Source organism: Panthera tigris, chromosome B1, assembly GCF_018350195.1.
Source record: "Panthera tigris isolate Pti1 chromosome B1, P.tigris_Pti1_mat1.1, whole genome shotgun sequence".
Classification (NCBI taxonomy): Eukaryota; Metazoa; Chordata; class Mammalia; order Carnivora; family Felidae; genus Panthera; species Panthera tigris.
The window spans coordinates 74,385,715-74,403,558 of NC_056663.1; the positions used below are offsets into that span (position 1 = coordinate 74,385,715).

At 39.4% G+C, this 17,844-nt stretch overlaps 1 protein-coding gene across 2 annotated transcripts in view; it reads left to right on the top strand.

Moving 5' to 3' along the window:
* The window catches only part of TIGD4 (tigger transposable element derived 4), a 30,983-nt gene that overhangs the window by 10,976 nt on the left and 2,163 nt on the right, over window positions 1-17,844 (top strand). The window contains exon 4 of one of the 2 annotated variants that reach the window (XM_042983762.1): window positions 15,896-16,090. In XM_042983762.1, coding sequence (XP_042839696.1) covers window positions 15,896-16,090 — 195 coding nt within the window. Of the gene's footprint in view, window positions 1-17; window positions 279-15,895; window positions 16,091-17,844 lie in introns of those variants that run through there. The other variant, XM_042983761.1, reaches the window with a different exon arrangement.

Below are 17,844 nucleotides of genomic sequence, written 5' to 3' on the forward strand. Positions count from 1 at the left end.
TTTTCCCTTGAGTTTAGGGACCCGAGGGTGAAATATTTCAGAGAATATGCTGGATCTATGCTGATAGTTCTGTTCCCGAGATCTCTCCTGAGAACACCGAGATAATGAAACACTGGGACCTTGTGAGTGGGTAATCCTGTATCACTCTAACACAGAGGCTCTAGGGGAGTTCAAACAAAAATACTTGAAACAACTTTAATGTCCAAATACTGAAAGTACCTACTGTTTTTTCTCCTATATGACATTCCTTTTTTTTTTTATTTCTGGGGCATAATAAATCTAAAGGTGATAAAGGAAGATAAGTCTCCTATAGAGAATTAGAAAAAGATGCCTGCATATTTAAATTTAAAGATAAACTTTAAGTTGTTAATGTTGTATATTCTTCTGTGTACTTTACAAGCTGTATACATTTAAACTATTTTCAGAACAATTTTTTTAAATGTTTATTTATTTGGAGAGAGAAAGAGTGCAGACGATCAGGAGAGGGGCAGAGAGAGAGGGAGAGACAAAATCCCAAGCAGGCTCTGCACTGTCAGCACAGAGTCTGACTAGGGGCTGAAATTCACAAACTGTGAGATCCTGACCTGAGCTGAACTCAAGAGTCAGACGCTTAACTGACTGAACCACCCAAGTGCCCCCAGAACAAAAGTTTTTTTAATTTACTTTTCCCAGGACAATCCCTGCATACCTCACTCCTGATTTATCTTCTCCATACATAATCAGCACAAAGTTGGGACTAAATGTCACTTGTCTTTTCAGAAAATAACTTCATTTAGCAATTCACCTGCTTTTCAGTTAAATATAGTATTGTTTTTATTGTTCTTGCTATATAAATTTTTACTGTTACAACAATGTTTTTCCCTTTTGTCTGCTTCATCAAGCAACAAATCTTATGTTGAATTTAGGACACTGTTGCACTTCACTAGTGAAAGGTTTGGTTCAGGATAAAGTAGGACAATGAGTAAACCAAGGCCTATGGGTTTTATGTTTCCTGCCTGGCTTCTCATCTGGACCTAAGATCAAGTGTAAAACCTCCCATTTACTGTATACAAAGCAGAATAATTGGCAGGGGGGCGGGGAATAGGGGAGGGAGAATTGAAGGAGAGCTTCTCAAGCAAACACCTCCAATGTGAAGGGAGGTCCTTTTTCAATCATTGGCTCAGTAGGGACTCCATAGAGACTGGCAGAGAGAGGTTTGTCCCTTAGGGGAGGCAGCACACACATCTGCCAACAGGTTCAGAGTCCAGTGGTGGGCTGGATCTTTGGGGTCACCTAGAGCTACCTAGCTAAGTACAGCATGGCATAAGGCAGCCAAGAAGCTACCAGTAGCTGGGAGGAATTCCTACCATCAGAGGAGAGAAAGGCCTAGATTGCAGGACCATAATGTACATCACTAAGTTCTCAGAAAAAAAATTCTTCAATGGAATAAATTAAATCTAGTCCAGTTCAATGCTACCTTGCAAAAGACATTTCATTTCTCCAAATAGCAGTTTGTACCACCCATAAAATGAGACTGACACTTCATTTGAATTTATCAAGGATGAAAGAAAATTATGCAGATGAATACACTTAGCAAACTCTGAAGTGTTCCCCAACTATAAGGTATGACTAGAAAGGCACCTCGGTGCTACTACTGCCAGATATGCTCAGATATTAGCCTTGTGGTCACTAAATACTAATGACAATTTTCCCATTGACATTCTTCGATGCAATAAAATAGGGAATTCAACATTTCTAGGAATACGCAATTTATCTGTAGAACTAAAACATTTTCACTTTGAATGAGGGAATAAGGTGACTTAGAAACTTTCAAGTTTTCCTGAATTGCTCCTTATGCAAAGCATTTCAGCAAAATATTGTAGACAGTCAATTGTTCACCATATGCTCACATGACCTCTTTGTGCCAGCATGGGGGCGGGGGGCGAGATCTCTTTTGTCTCTTCTTACAAGAGCACTGATTCCATCATGAGGCACCCATCTTCGAGATCTCATCTAACCCTAATTACCTCCCCCAAACTCCGTCTCCAAGTACCATCACACTGGGGGTTAGGGCTTCAGTGTATGAATTTTGAGGGTGACAAACATTCAGTCCATAGCAATTACCTAGTACCAATAAAGGCATTCACATATTAATTAATATGGACTTGCTGTATCAGTTTCCAACTTGCTCTAAGCTAAAAGGGTATGTATATTACAGAACCTATAGCTATTAGCAAGGTCCTTAAAGTTTATAAAACTTTAAGAAGAAATGAGGACATTTTTCATGGCCTTCAATAAATGGACAGACCCAAAATTGAAATACATATGTTTGTTTCTTCTAAGTTAATCCCAATCAAAATCCCAATGCAGGTTTGTTGAAAATTTTGCAAAATAATTCAGATTTTTCCAAAAGAATAAGTATGTATTGATATCTAAGAAAATTTTGGAAAATAAAAATAGGGAGTATTTGACCTATAGCAGAATTTTAAACAATATGGTATGGGCAACAGAATTAATCGGTCAATCAAAAGAATAATATATGATGTCTAGAAAAAGAAAAATAATATAAAAATGGCTTAAATTTTTTTTAATGTTTATTTTTGAGAGAGGGGGAGAGGCAGAGTGTGAATGGAATAGGGCAGAGAGAGAGAGGGAGACACAGAATCCGAAGCAGGCTCCAGGCTCTGAGCTGTCAGCACAGAGCCCAACGTGGGGCTGGAACTCATGAACCATGATATCATGACCTGAGCCAAAGTCAGATGCTTACCCGACTGAGCCACCCAGGCACCCCCAAAGATGGCTTTTAATCATTGGTGAAATTGATGGATTATTCAGTAACCGACATTAGGGCAACTTGGCTAAAGATACAGGATTTTTTAAAAAAAGTCCTACATCTAAATGAATCCCAAAAGGATTAAAAAAACTCTTAAAAGAAGTGGAGGAAGGAAAGAAAGAAAAAAATGAAGAAAGAAGGGAGGAAAGGAAGAAAGACAAAAAGAAAAGGAATGTGGAGAAAGAAAACTTGTAAATACTAGGAAAGTAAAGGTAAATGTAAATGTTTAATAATATTTTAATAGGAAAAATATTTTAAAAGGTATGACACTCAAGAATAGTTGAGTGTAAAAATACTAATAAAGTATGAAAATATTGTTAACATCACTCAAAGAAATGCAAGCAAAAAAGTGGGACGTCTTTGGGGGGAGGGGCCATCACATTAGACAAGATTATAAAAATGACAATACCAAATGTAGGCAAGAGCATAGAGAAATGGGTGCGCTGGTGTTGGAACTATAAATTGGCACATTTAGTTATTAGAGTTGGTATGTGTTAAGTGTTTACTAATTACCAGATTGTTCTAAGTGTTTTGCTGTGTTACTTAATACTCAGAATAACTCCCAACAGTTATCATCCCCATTTTACTGCTGAGAAAATTTAGTTATAGCTATAGCTAATAAGTAACAGAACTAGAATTCAAACCCAGAAAATCTGACTCAAAAATATGCTGTACATGGAATAAATTTATCCTAACAAAATAAAAACATTGAGGACATTTGTTGCAGTGTATACAAGTCCATAATTCTTTATCCAAAACCCTGGGGACACATATGTTTCAGAATTCAGAATTTATCAGATTTGCAAAAGATAATATATGCATATACTTCATGTTATATAATATCCCCAGGAGATTCTAGGGCAACATCCCATAATCAAACATTAATAATTTTGTAGTGAAATGCATTCATGTGAAGTCAGATATGTAAAGGTAATAAGTAACTTAATAGCTTCATAGTTTTTATTGTCAAATAAGTTCATGGTAGGTCGGTTTTTACTATCAAATGGGTAACAAAAGGGCCTTCAGATCCTGTAGTAACTTAAAACAAAAAAATAGACTGAAAACTGTATGAATGTTTGTTTGAGAGAAAGAGAGAGCACACATAAGCAGAGGAGAGGGGCAGAGGGAGAGAGAGAGAAGCTTAAGCAGGCTCCACTCAGCACAGAGCCTACCCTGGGGCTCTATCCCACGACCCCAGAATCATGACTTGAGCTGAAATCAAGAGTTGGACTCTAAGAGACTGAACCACCCAGGCACCCCGAATGTTTTCAATAGAGAATTGGTTAAATGCACGTGTTATATGGAGTGAAATGTCAAGGTCCAAACTTTTTTTTAACTTCTTTTACTTTCATGTATATGAAAATTTGCTTGCCTGAACTGGATATTTCCTAAATTTGACTTGCAAATTCTGGAACTGAATCTCCTATTCCTCTGATTCTCCTTGCTGAACATCTTCCCATCTCTGCCAGGCTAGACATCTTTTTGCCAAGTGAAACAGGATCTATAGCATAGTATTGAATTGGTGAAAAACCAGACTTGCTGGTTTAATGTACCATAGATTACACGTTCATCTTCATGCATTAGCCCAATTTAAATTCAAAGAAATCAACTTCCTAGGTCAGAGAACTCCTAGACGGTGTATCAGGCGAAACAATTGAAAGGGTAGGGGCCCCACTTCACTCACTTCTACTTATTTTTTCTTATTCATCAAATCCAGCAAGATGATTTTTTTTAAGGTGGGGCTGTTGTATAATCCCTTTATATCTATCTCCCCAACAGTACCTATTAAATACAAACAAGCTATTGTTATATTAAATATTTGCTCAGTTGGAGGACTAAATGCAAAGTTACAGATAGTCTTGTTTCCTGAATTCGTAATTAAGATGGGGTTTTTGTTTTGTTTTCTCCTAACTTCCTCTTTGTACGCTGCTGAACTCTTTGTTAATGCAAAGTCACTGCCTGTGTTATTGGCTGATACCACGCCTTATTTTCTATGTTGCAAAATAGGTAACCCAGCATAGAGATAAGAGCCACTTTCCTGTCACTATCTGCCCAGTTGAGGAACCATTCCCCCAAAAGATCCAGAATCTATCTCTTAACTCTTGCAGAGATAACTGCCCCGCTCTAAAGTAAATATCTAAGAGAATTTCATATTGTTATTGAATGAACAGTTAATTACCAAATTGAATTAAACCAAACAGTTACCAAAAAAGGAGACAAAAGAAACGAAATAATAACAAGACTCAGACTTACCCAATGTGCCTCCCTTAATTTCTTCTAATTATTGTAAAGTCAGCCAACAGTAAGCTTGGGAAAAAACCTCATGTATAATGCCACAAGAGGGTAATCATTAATTTGGCATACTCTAATCTTAAATTTTTAAAGTACAGGAAAGTATATGCAATACAAATATCTATCTGCCAATTTACATAATTACTATTGTGTTTACTTCAGATTACCATATATATCCTTTATTTTCTTAATTTATTCCTACGTATTTTATAGTTTAGTTGCTACTGCAAATGCAATATTTTCCTTTTAATTTTCAGATTACTACTAGTATAGAAAAAGTGAGTGGTTTTTGACTGTTTTGTATCTAGTAACATTACCAAAGTTTCTTATTAATTCCAGTATGTTTTTCAAATCAGATCATTTCATTATCATTTATTAATAAAGATCATTTAATTTCTTTATTTTTAAATTTTTTTAACATTTATTCATTTTTGAGAGACACAGAGAGACAGTGTGAGCAGGAGAGGGGCAGAGGGAGGGAGACACAATTCGAAGGAGGCTTCAGGCTCTGACCTGTCAGCACAGAACCTGATGTGGGGCTTGAACTCACGAATCATGAGATCATGACCTGAGCTGAAGTGGGACGCTTAACTGACTGAGCCCCAAAATCACTTAATTTCTTTATACTAATTATTTTTCTTATTCCTACCTGAAGGCCAGGAAATACTCCTCTGTATTTTCTTCTTCATATTTAAATTTTTGTCTTCATATTTAAATTTATTTTGTGGGTGGTAGAGGCAAGGATCTAACTTTATTTTTCCTAAAGGGAACCCCCCCCCCCCCCATATATTGACTAATTTACTCTTTTGTAATAACTTTGCTATTCATAACAACTTCCTGCACCTGTACCAAGAGGTCATTCTGGGGAAGAGTTTAAATCTTTCCATGTCTGAATAAATTCTAAGGAAAAATTAAGTCTCTTTTTTCCTTTTAATATTTATTTATTTATTAGGAAAGCACAAGCTCGGGAGGAGCAGAGAGAGGGGGACAGAGGATCTGAGGCGGGCTCTGTGCTGACAGGCTGACATCAGCAAGCCCGATGTGGGGACCATGAGATTATGACCTGAGCCAAAACCAGACACCCTCAAAGGACTGTGCCACCCAGGTGCCCAAAGAAATTAAGTCTTAAACCAAAAGACAGTTACATGTACGTGAAAAGATTAAGTTTGTTGGTTTTTTGCTACTGAACGGAAATGGCAACTTGTGAGCAAGTAAAGCTTATTTTTAAAAAATAGTTTGGGGCACCCGGTGGCTCAGGTGGTTAAGCGTCCGACTCCGTTTCCGCTGCGGGTCATGATCTCAGGATTCATGAATTCAAGCCCTGCTTCAGGCACTGTGCTGATAGCATGGTGCCTGCTTAGGATTCTCTTTCTTCCTCTATCTCTGCTCCTCCCCTGCTTGCTCTCTCTCTCTCTCTCTCTCTCTCTCTCAAAATAAATAAATAAACTTTAGATTTTTTTTTTTAAGTTTATTTTGAGTCACCTGGGTGGCTCAGTTGGTTGAGCATCTGACTGTTGATTTCGGCTCAGGTCATGATCTCAGGGTTGGTGAGTTTGAGCCCAGCATTGGCTCTGCACTGACAGTGGGGAGCCTGCTTGGGATTCTTTCTCCCTTTCTCTCTGTCCCTCCTCCATGCACGCGCGCACACACACACACACTCTCTCTCTCTCTCTCTCTCTCTCTCTCTCAAAATGAATAAACTTAACAACAACAACAACTTTAGGGCTGGGTAAGCATCAGCTCTCCTAGCGATAGGAAAAAATGTAGAAGGAAAAGAAGTCTTCCCATCTTTGTCTTCCAAAGCCCAGGCCCTAGCAGAGTAATGGGACTTGGAACATACTCAAAATGTTAGCGAGAATATGGAGTTTGAAGGAAGTGGAAGTCTCCTCTCAAGATGAACAAGAGTCCCTGCTGCCATGGAGAGAAAAGAGATAAAGGCCTGAGAGCAGAGCCATCAATGTAGCCATACAACAATAAGAAAGATGAAAGCCAAGGTCACTGAGAGGGACATTATTTGAAGGTCAAGAACTATGGGAGCTCAGTTGGCTCTGCAGATGGCCCAGACCCCACTGGCGTGAGCACCAGGATGAGCTGAAGTGAGGCCAGCCATCCTCCCTCCTCACACCTGCTTAGAGAAATCTTCCTCTGACAGCAGCAGCCAGTACTTTGCTTGGTAATCACCTTGCAGAAAGGATGCCAGTCCTAGCCTCCAAATCTTGGCAGATCTTATCTACTTCCTCATGTGAGCAACCCACTGTTAATGGCCCAAGAGAAGGGCAGATGAGCCCTGGACATCTCAAGAGAGGGTGAAAGAGTAAAACTATTTCCTTTAGGCTAATAATAATGTAAATTACAACCTAGAAGGAAAGAATAGATACATGGAACAAATAGGTAAGGTCACACTATAAGACATACATTTTTACAAAAACAAAATCGATTTCAACACTTTCCTACAACATTCTTGATTCCCTTTCTGCCACTTCTCTATAAATATGTATGACTGTAGTGTGTAATAAGGAAGCACAGGTAGAATAATAACCAGCGTTCCCCGAATTCTCTGCTTTGAGGTGTGATTTTTCATGGGGCAGCTTGAGTTAGGTTAGGCCAATGCACTCAAATGTCTTCACTGGGAATTAACATCTTACTTAGAATAACACATCTTCAATGCTATTAAGAAAGAAACAATCCACCTAAAAGGTATGCATTTTAAAGTTTGAGCCTCAAAAGGAGGATTTGACAACGTGTAAGGAGGAAAAAATATGACAAAAGGCAAAATAAATTTTTATTTAAGAAAAAATGATTCTCTAATAAATGAGTCTCTCCCCCTCCCCATTTTTTTGTATCTAATGTAGTAACAAGATATGTTTAGACTGGGGCTTAGGGGTCAAAGAGGAAGAGTAAAAGTATGTTTTAGCACAGGTAAAGCCCAACAGGCAAGGTTCTTTCCTCTAATTTTTTATTTTGAGTATTTTCTTTGGTATTTTAATCATATTCTTCAGCTATCCTCAGCATAAAAGATAGAAAAAAATATTTTTTAAAGAACTCTTTGCTGTCCTCTCCAAATTCTATTGTCACTGAAGTGACTGCTCTTCTTAGCTGGAGTGTCATTCTCTACTTTATGATGAGCACACTGGCAGGAGCAGGAGTCTTTAAAATCACCTCCACTAAAAACCTATTTTTCTGGAGCACCTGGGTGGCTCAGTCAGTTGAGCATCTGACTTCCGCTCAGGTCATGATCTCATGGTTTGTGAGTTTGAGCCCCACATCAGTCTCTGTGCTGACAGCTCGGAGCCTGGAGTCTGCTTCGGATTCTGTGTCTCCCTCTCTCTCTGCCCCTCCCTCGCTCATGCTCTGTCTCTCTCTCTCTCTCTGTCAAAAATAAACATTAAAAAAACAACAACCTATTTTTCTCACTCTGCTCCACCTCCAATGTATTTAATTAACAAGAAACCAGACTTCTTAAAAACTCACTGTATTTCTCACAACACCTCTGGTTGGCAAATGGTTCTTTTGATTTTTATTTTCTGTAAGAACCTTTCCTATAAGTTCAGGCAATTTTCTTTTTCTTTTCTTTTCTTTTTTTTTTTACTTTCAGGAATGTGTGTAATAGACACGTTGTGCTGAGCAGTTTGAAACATTCTTTGAGTCTAGGAAAGGCACAGTTCCTAATTAACTGCCCAGGGAACGGTTACACTGTGTTGGAATCTGTTAAGTACTTCTAGTCATTTTTGTGGGACCTGGGGGAGATGACACTATCTTTTTAATCAGGCCAACTAAAAAGCTAACACTTTTTAATGATCTAGCAGTCCCACTCTTATGAGGACTCCAGATGTTCAAAGCTTTCAAGAGCAACTCCAGAGATCCTTGTCAAGCTCCATAGGCCCATGGGATCGTTACATACATTTAGCCTTTGAACAACTACCACCTGTGGATTTCCTTTTTAATTTTGAGTCTGTTAAAGGTAGAGGTTTTTTACAACTTACTTTGAAATTGGTGAGAAAGGCATTGAAACTTGACACGTACTTGGAATAAAGGTAATTTGGAAGTGTCTTCAGCCCGTCTGTTAAACTCAGAGTCGTGAGTAGGAAGAACACCCATGTTTTCAGATCTCTTCTGATCTATAGCCCTCTTTGAGAATCCAGATAAAACTTTAGATTGTCTCCAGAAAAAGAACATGAATGTACAACTTGCTTAACATTTCGGAAGATTCACCACTAAGAAATCCTGCTTCGTCTTCCCACCATTTATACTCTTCATCATTAAAAACTATACAAAGATGTTTACAAAAAAGAAAAAACTCAGTCTCTGAGGAGATTGAGCTAACAGCCCACATCTGAGTCATCTTTTTTAAACACGTGTTTCCAATAAATACCTGAAGAAATTTTGATAGAATTCTTTTTCTTTTTTTTTTAAATTTTTTAAAATGTTTATTTATTTTTGAGAGAGAGAGTGAGACAGAGTGTGAGTGGGGGAGGGTCAGAGAGAGGGAGACACAGAATCCAAAGCAGGGTCCAGGCTCTGAGCTGTCAGCACAGAGCCCGACACGGGGCTCGAACTCATGGACCACGAGATCATGACCTGAGCTGAAGTCAGATGCCCAACTGACCGACCCACCCAGCGCCCCAAATTATTGTTCTAAGTTTGCATGTGAGTGAAGCAATTTGCTCTTCCGTTGCATATTATTTTTAGCTTTCTTCTTTGAATGTTATTTTTAATAAGTTGCTTGTATATTTTTACAAGGAATTTTTGCCAAATCTAATTAATAAATAGAACTGTCTGAGGCCTTGTGCTCTCTAGACGCTGAACACAGAGTCCAGAATGAGTACCAGGCTGAATCTCTATAACCAGGACTTGCTCATTGCGACACTCTGTGACAATATCATCTAGTGAAGCCTCAGAAACACAAGGTTTAAACACTTAGAGTTACAGACTCCAAGCTAACATCCCAGGAATGCCATGTGTTCTATTTTTAGAGCAAAGAAAATAATGATTCAGTCATACAAATATTATTAGCCAAGCTATTTCAGAACCGGGAGGAGGACTGTCACCTATGGGGTAAAATATTATTTTGAGAGCCTTCTCTGCAGTGTATTGTGTTAGGTGGTGAGGAGGGACACAGAGGAGTTAAAGACCTGGTCTCTACCTTGGATTGTGCTTTCTAGTTGGGAAGACAGAATAAACACACTGGGTGATACAAGCCGCTGTATGTTAAGTTTCAAATCAACTGCGGCAACAGAATTCCCAGAGTGCAGAGAAGAGTGTGGTGTGAGGTGCCATGATCAGTAAGGCTTCAGTCCTGGACAGGTGAAGTGCAGGGTAATAAATCCAGGTTGGAAGAATTACTGAAGGGTTTTAGTCTGATATTTTCTGTGTCATATATAAAGAAGAGTGTCCATGGCACAAAAACAGACACATAGACCAATGGAATAGAATAGAAACCCCAGAACTAGACCCACAAACGTATGGCCAACTAATCTTTGACAAAGCAGGAAAGAACATCCAATGGAAAAAAGACAGTCTCTTTAACAAATGGTGCTGGGAGAACTGGACAGCAACATGCAGAAGGTTGAAACTAGACCACTTTCTCACACCATTCACAAAAATAAACTCAAAATGGATAAAGGACCTGAATGTGAGACAGGAAACCATCAAAACCCTAGAGGAGAAAGCAGGAAAAGACCTCTCTGACCTCAGCCGTAGCAATCTCTTACTTGACACATCCCCAAAGGCAAGGGAATTAAAAGCAAAAATGAACTACTGGGACCTCATGAAGATAAAAAGCTTCTGCACAGCAAAGGAAACAACCAACAAAACTAAAAGGCAACCAACGGAATGGGAAAAGATATTTGCAAATGACATATCAGACAAAGGGCTAGTATCCCAAATCTATAAAGAGCTCACCAAACTCCACACCCGAAAAACAAATAACCCAGTGAAGAAATGGGCAGAAAACATGAATAGACACTTCTCTAAAGAAGACATCCGGATGGCCAACAGGCACATGAAAGGATGCTCAACGTCGCTCCTCATCAGGGAAATACAAATCAAAACCACACTCAGATATCACCTCATGCCAGTCAGAGTGGCCAAAATGAACAAATCAGGAGACTATAGATGCTGGCGAGGATGTGGAGAAACGGGAAACTTCTTGCACCGTTGGTGGGAATGCAAATTGGTGCAGCCACTCTGGAAAACAGTGTGGAGGTTCCTCAAAAAATTAAAAATAGACCTACCCTATGACCCAGCAGTAGCACTGCTAGGAATTTACACAAGGGATACAGGAGTACTGATGCATAGGGGCACTTGTACCCCAATGTTTATAGCAGCACTCTCAACAATAGCCAAATTATGGAAAGAGCCTAAATGTCCATCAACTGATGAATGGATAAAAAAATTGTGGTTTATACACACAATGGAGTACTACGTGGCAATGAGAAAGAATGAAATATGGCCTTTTGTAGCAACGTGGATGGAACTGGAGAGTGTGATGCTAAGTGAAATAAGCCATACAGAGAAAGACAGATACCATATGTTTTCACTCTTACGTGGATCATGAGAAACTTAACAGAAACACATGGGGAAGGGGAAGGAAAAAAAAAAAAAAGAGGTTAGAGTGGAAGAGAGCCAAAGCATAAGAGACTCTTAAAAACTGAGAACAAGCTGAGGGTTGATGGGGGGTGGGAGGGAGGGGAGGGTGGGTGATGGGTATTGAGGAGGGCACCTTTTGGGATGAGCACTGGGTGTTGTATGGAAACCAATTTGACAATAAATTTCATATATTGAAAAAAAAATAACAACTGTTTATACCACTTCAGATATTAGCCAGGAAAGGAAAAATTACACTTAGTTTTAAGAAAAATAAATAAATAAATAAAGAAAGAAAGAAAGAAAGAAAGAAAGAAGAGTGTCCGTTTACAACGCTTCCAAATGTAGATTGTAGAAGCTGAGTCTTTTGATTTACCACCTAGGGCTTGTGCAGCTTGTAGATGAAGCCAGCAAGCTCCACCCTTGATCTCATAAAGCCCCAAAGAGAAAATGCCCTTCCGTGCTACTTGTGCATGTAACCTTCACAGACAAACTTTTACAAATCATTAAAGTATCAATTCCTGCCGTAGACGTGAAAGAAAAAGTCAGACAGACCTAAGCTCATGCTTTTGAATGTAAGCTCTCTGGGGTAGGCTAGCATGAGAGGATCAAGTAGGGAACACCAGGAGTCCAAGAGAGCACTGAGGTCAGGAAAATTATTTTGGGAGCTAGAAGTTTATATCAAGCCTGTGAAGGAGTGGCTGGAAAGTGATCTGGCTCATGTTACTCCTTGCTGCCTGCCCCAGCAGCACAAGGTGACTTCAAAGAAGTCTGCGGGAAAGGGTGTGCGGAAAGGACAAACTGCCTCTCCACTAAAACTTACTATTTGGTTTACTTTCCAGTAATTTCAGTTTCTCAGTGACTTTAACCAATTTAAGTATAACATTTACCCTAGGTAGTATGCTCAAAATCACTTCCCAATCCCCATGCCCCAAATCCAAACCATTAAAACTTGAGGCTCCACTTAAACCAGATTTGTGCTATCAATAAGGTTTTACGTAGGTCAAAAATAACCACATTAATGATATATTCTGAGGAACCAGGGCTCGCTGATTTCTTGGATAGAATCAGCTACTTTTCTCACTGTCTCATAAACATCAGTTTCTGCCCGTCTATTTCTTCTATGATGATGATAGCTACCTTATATTGGATGCTTATGGTGTGCATGGCACTATGCTAAAAATTTTATGTTCATTATTTCATATAACAGTTGAATAGCAATTACCCTGGGCAGGCATTATCCTGATTTACAGGTGGGGAAACTAGTAAGTGTTGAAGCTGGAATTTAAGCATAACTTTAGAGGATAACTCTAACTGCATCCCTAGCTACATATCTTTTTCCTCCAGGAATGCCCTTCCCACTTCCCTCTGCCCAATAAAATTCAGTGAAGGCCCAGCTTAAATTCTGTGTGCTCTGATAAGCACTCCTAGTGCCTATATCGATCTCATCACAGAACTCGTAAAACCTTTATTTATTGAACTCAGAGGAAGAGCGCATTAGTAAAACATGGAGTATTTGAGATTTCACAACTGATCACAGTTAAAGCACAGTGAGGGCTTACTGTGTACAAGGAATTGTTCTAAGAATTATAGACAATTAACTGATTTCATGATCACAACAAAGCTGTGAGGTCAGAACTATTATTATTTCCACTTTACAGATGTGTAAACTGAGGCAGAAGTTAAATGTCTTTCCTAAGGGCACAGATTTAATATGCATGAACACATAGAATAGTACCCAGTACACATTCTCTGTCTTTATCGTCGATTCACGTTCCCAGAAAGAAAATAAGGCCTCTTCCCTGAAACAGATGTTGGGCTAGAAAGTATCGGAATTGTTATTTCATTTAATTCACTCAACAAATATTTATCGAGGGCCTACCATATGCCAGATACTGTTCTAGGCATCAGGAATACAGCATTGAAAACAAGGGCCTTGTCATAACAATCCTGTAAAGGCGATTTATCAGCTCCATTATTACCAACGATAAAACAGGTTCATACAGTTAGCCAGTGAAGGCTTAAGGTTTAAATAGAACCCTCGCAAATTTAAAAGTTCCAGGTCTTTCCCTCGCAGGAAATAAGGTTAACCTCTGCCTGTGATCCACCTAATATTACCTATTCTCCCCCGTGGGACATAATGCACTTGGAAATTAGAAACTACTGTTTCTCTTTCTTACATTTAGGTTACAATTTCCCAATAACATCACCGCCATCCTTAGATAGTATTTATGTAATGCATGCACGCTGTGTTACTGGTGAGGCTGCTCCCTTCCTCTCCATGGGAAAGCCTTCAAGCAAATGTACTGTTTGTTCAGGGACTACCCTTGTTGGGGGCTTGGGGTAGGGTAGGATGGATGGATCTTAAGTCCCAGTTTCTTTGCCTTTTCCTAGAGTCCCTAAAGTGACCCCTAATAACCCCCAAAGACCTCTACTACACAGGACACAAAATAAACCATTGTGATCAAGAGAAAAAGCTGTTTTGGGAGTCAGAAAGCCTATTCTATTACCGTTTTTCATTTTTTACTTAACTCATACCTGTGTATCAGGTACTATGATCCAGACACCGTCCAAAGCATTTTACAAATACTAACCCCTCTTCGATTCTTGATTTGAGTCCCGATTTTCCACTCACAAGTTGTGTGATTATGGTCAAGTCAGTTAACTTTTCTGAGCCTCCGTTTCTTGATCTGTTAAATGAGGATAATAAATTGCAAGAATCCAATGAAATGAGTCACATGCCAGTTTAGAAACCATTACAAGTATTAGTTCTTGGCATTTTGCTAACCATCACTCTATAGGCGTTAGATGTTTTTTCCCCCGAGGAGCTCCTGGTCTGTGATGCCAGGAGTGGATGTGGACAAGCCTAAGCTTGTAGGGACTGGGTAATAGAACCGGCAACTACATCTCAGGTTACAGAAGAGCATGAAATACAGTAAGATGTCTGTGATACTTAGAGTGCCGTGTGTGTGTGTGCGTGTGCGCGCAAATGATTACTACAATAAACCTAGTCAATGTTTAATCCACAGGAGAGTTTATCATGGTCCCCTCACTATCCCCTTTTCGAAATCCTACTCACCCTTCAGGTCTCAGCTCAGTTATTGCTTCCTCCAGGAAGTTCTCCTAATTCCCCAGACCCACATAGGGGCTTTGTCTGTGTGTTCCCCCAGCATTCTGTGCTTCCCATCCCCTTTCCTTAATAGTTTTCTCCATCCAGCTTCTCAACCAGACCACAAACTGTATGAAGCGCAAAAGCAATTGCGCTAAAGAAACATCAGCCAGACCACCAGCCACACCTACTTTCTCAGCACTGTATTCTCAGCATTTAACAGATATCCTGGCACTTAGTAGGACCTCAATAAATATTTGTGTGAAAAAGTGATCCTGTTTCTGGACTGAAGGGATATAGGGAGAACTGAGAACCACAGTTTGTTTATAGAGGACCTCCAGAAAGCTACCGTGCTGGGAATAATGATCTCTTCTTATTACAATAAAGCACGTAGCAATCATGTGCTCCTAAGGGGGCTCTGAGACCAGCCCAACATCCAAAGTCACACTGCAAATGCGTAGGAAATCTCTGTTGATTTCTCATTCCTAGAAGACCTTTGCTCACTAGCCCGTTAAGCACCTTCATGTGACTGCAAATCCTTGAAGGTGGGTGTCTATAATGAAGGATTAAGTCCAGTTTTGAAAGTGAAGCTCAGGTCGGATAGGTGATCTTTTTTAAGAACTTGGTCTCCAAACTATAGACTAGTTTGGAAGAAACTGGAAGGGAAGCCAAACAGTGTTGTATTACGAACTTATTTGGAGTGTACAAGTATCCTTGTCAGTTTCGGAAGGGTCAGCGAGTATCCTGTTCACTCAAGAATTTCATACATTGCAAGGAGATGAAATAGTATTGAGAATGAAATGAAATGTCATCCACAATGAAATGCAATGTCTGGGAAAGGGAAAAGAAGACAGGCAAGGATGATAGGGCTGACAGTCACGGGCAGACAGCCGTTTAGCATAAGTTAATTTACTGGCCAGCTCGATCCAAAAGGATGCTTCTATCTGGCTTGCAGTATGATATATTAGACTCTGACATGATGGGAGAAGGGGAGAGGGGAAGAAGGACGTTTCCAAGGACGTAATATATTTTATGTATGAATTGCAGAAGCACAAGAAAGACCCAGAAGAAACTGATGAGTGTTTTCATCTTTTTAGACTATGCTGTCCTTGTGTCTGTGCCAGCTCCTTCTCTGGAATTGCCCAGCTCAAGCAATTTGATGCATGATGTTAAACTATGTATCTCCATGGAGGCAAACAAAAAGTGTCATTGGGACTCAGCCAGGGATACGCATATACCCACACCCATATGTATAAGTGTAAGGTTAACTTTCCATGAGAGTCAACTAGAAGGTAAGTCAGTCCTGTTACCTGCATATTTCTTATACTATGACTTTATACTGGATATGGGTAAACAAGGCCTCTGGTTGTAATTCAGAAACATGTTAAATGTGATGACCTTGGTTTCTGAAAGCTCAAAATGTTCACAAAGATTGGAAGACAACTTGACATGGTGCTTTTATAATTATAAGTGGCTGACAAAACCAGCTCCTAGTAAGGCATCTGAAACTTTTGCCTTTTCCCCCTGAATGTACAGGGAGGGAAGCACAGAAGCAATTGTACAAGAGAAACATCAAGGAGGTAATGAAGACAAAACATGATTAGACTTCAGCCACCCTCCTGGAGCACTTTGGACAGAGGATGGGGGTACTCAATACTTCCTTTAAATAACAGGGGTGATGGGGCGCCTGGGTGGCTCAGTCGGTTAAGCGGCCGACTTCGGCTCAGGTCATGATCTCACGGTCCGTGAGTTCGAGCCCCACGTCGGGCTCTGTGCTGACAGCTCAGAGCCTGGAGCCTGTTTCAGATTCTGTGTCTCCCTCTCTCTGACCCTCCCCTGTTCATGCTCTGTCTCTCCCTGTCTCAAAAATAAACAAACGTTAAAAAAAAAATTTAAAAATAAATAAATAAATAAATAACAGGGGTGAGAGTTTCCATCTGAAGGAAGACAGGTCTTCTGACAATTGAAAGCTATTGTAATAACGATCTAATGACTCTGCCATTGCTATCATTTTTTGTCACATGATTGTCAATCAGAGTAAGGCCCAGGAAAAAGAAAAGCCATTGTCCTGGGCAGAATGACCGGGCTATGGCTCCTACCTTTGCAGTCATTCTACCTGCCTGATCTGAAAGTGTTTATGGGGGCAGGGAGGAGCGCCCAGGTGGCTCAGTTGGTTAAGCATTGGACTCTTGATTTCCACTCAGAACATGATTTCACGGTTCATGAGTTTGAGCCCCTTGTCAGGCTCCCCACTGACTGTGCGGAGTCTGCTTGGGATTCTCTCTCTCCTTCTCTCTCTGCCCCTCCCTTTCTCTCTCCCAAAATAAATAAATAAACTTAAAAAAAAAAAGTGCCTGTGAAATACCTTGCCTACTGACAGCTGCCTCTGGAAAAAACAGGAGGTATAATTTGATTTGCAAAGTGTCTATACACTTGCAATTTTGGTTTTAAGTATAAAATGAAATCGTATTATAAATGCACTTTAGGAGTTTAATGTATAAAGGGTATCCATGGTGTACCCTCTCTCAAGTGCAAATTCTTAAAAACATTACAGATAATAATATTGTAACAAATGTATCCTTTGAGTTTGACTTTTAAATGGCAGGTTTTCTTATAGTGAAATACCTTTATATTCTGGAACCTATTTCTGTAATCATTCTTTGTTTCAAAGCAATTCACTAATAAATCACTGAAATATAAAATATGTTCAGTAAATGTTTTCTTAAAGTATGGAACCAACACAAAGTTTCCCCCTTTATATTTCCTGAGGTAGAAATCTATTTTAACTATTATTTCATAAAAGAAATAAGAATTTGGCATCCAAAAAGTAAAAAGGACATGGCATAAAGGACAGTTGATAGTCTGACGACAAACACAGATGAAATATACTTGTATGAACATATACATTTTTGAGTTTAGAAGAATTGCAACCTGAAATTTTATTTTACAGTATGACATTGTATGTAATTGTTAGTTTGATGATAAATGTTCAATTTATTTTCATGTTTTACCTTTATCATTCTCTATTAAACTCTGTTTCTCACAG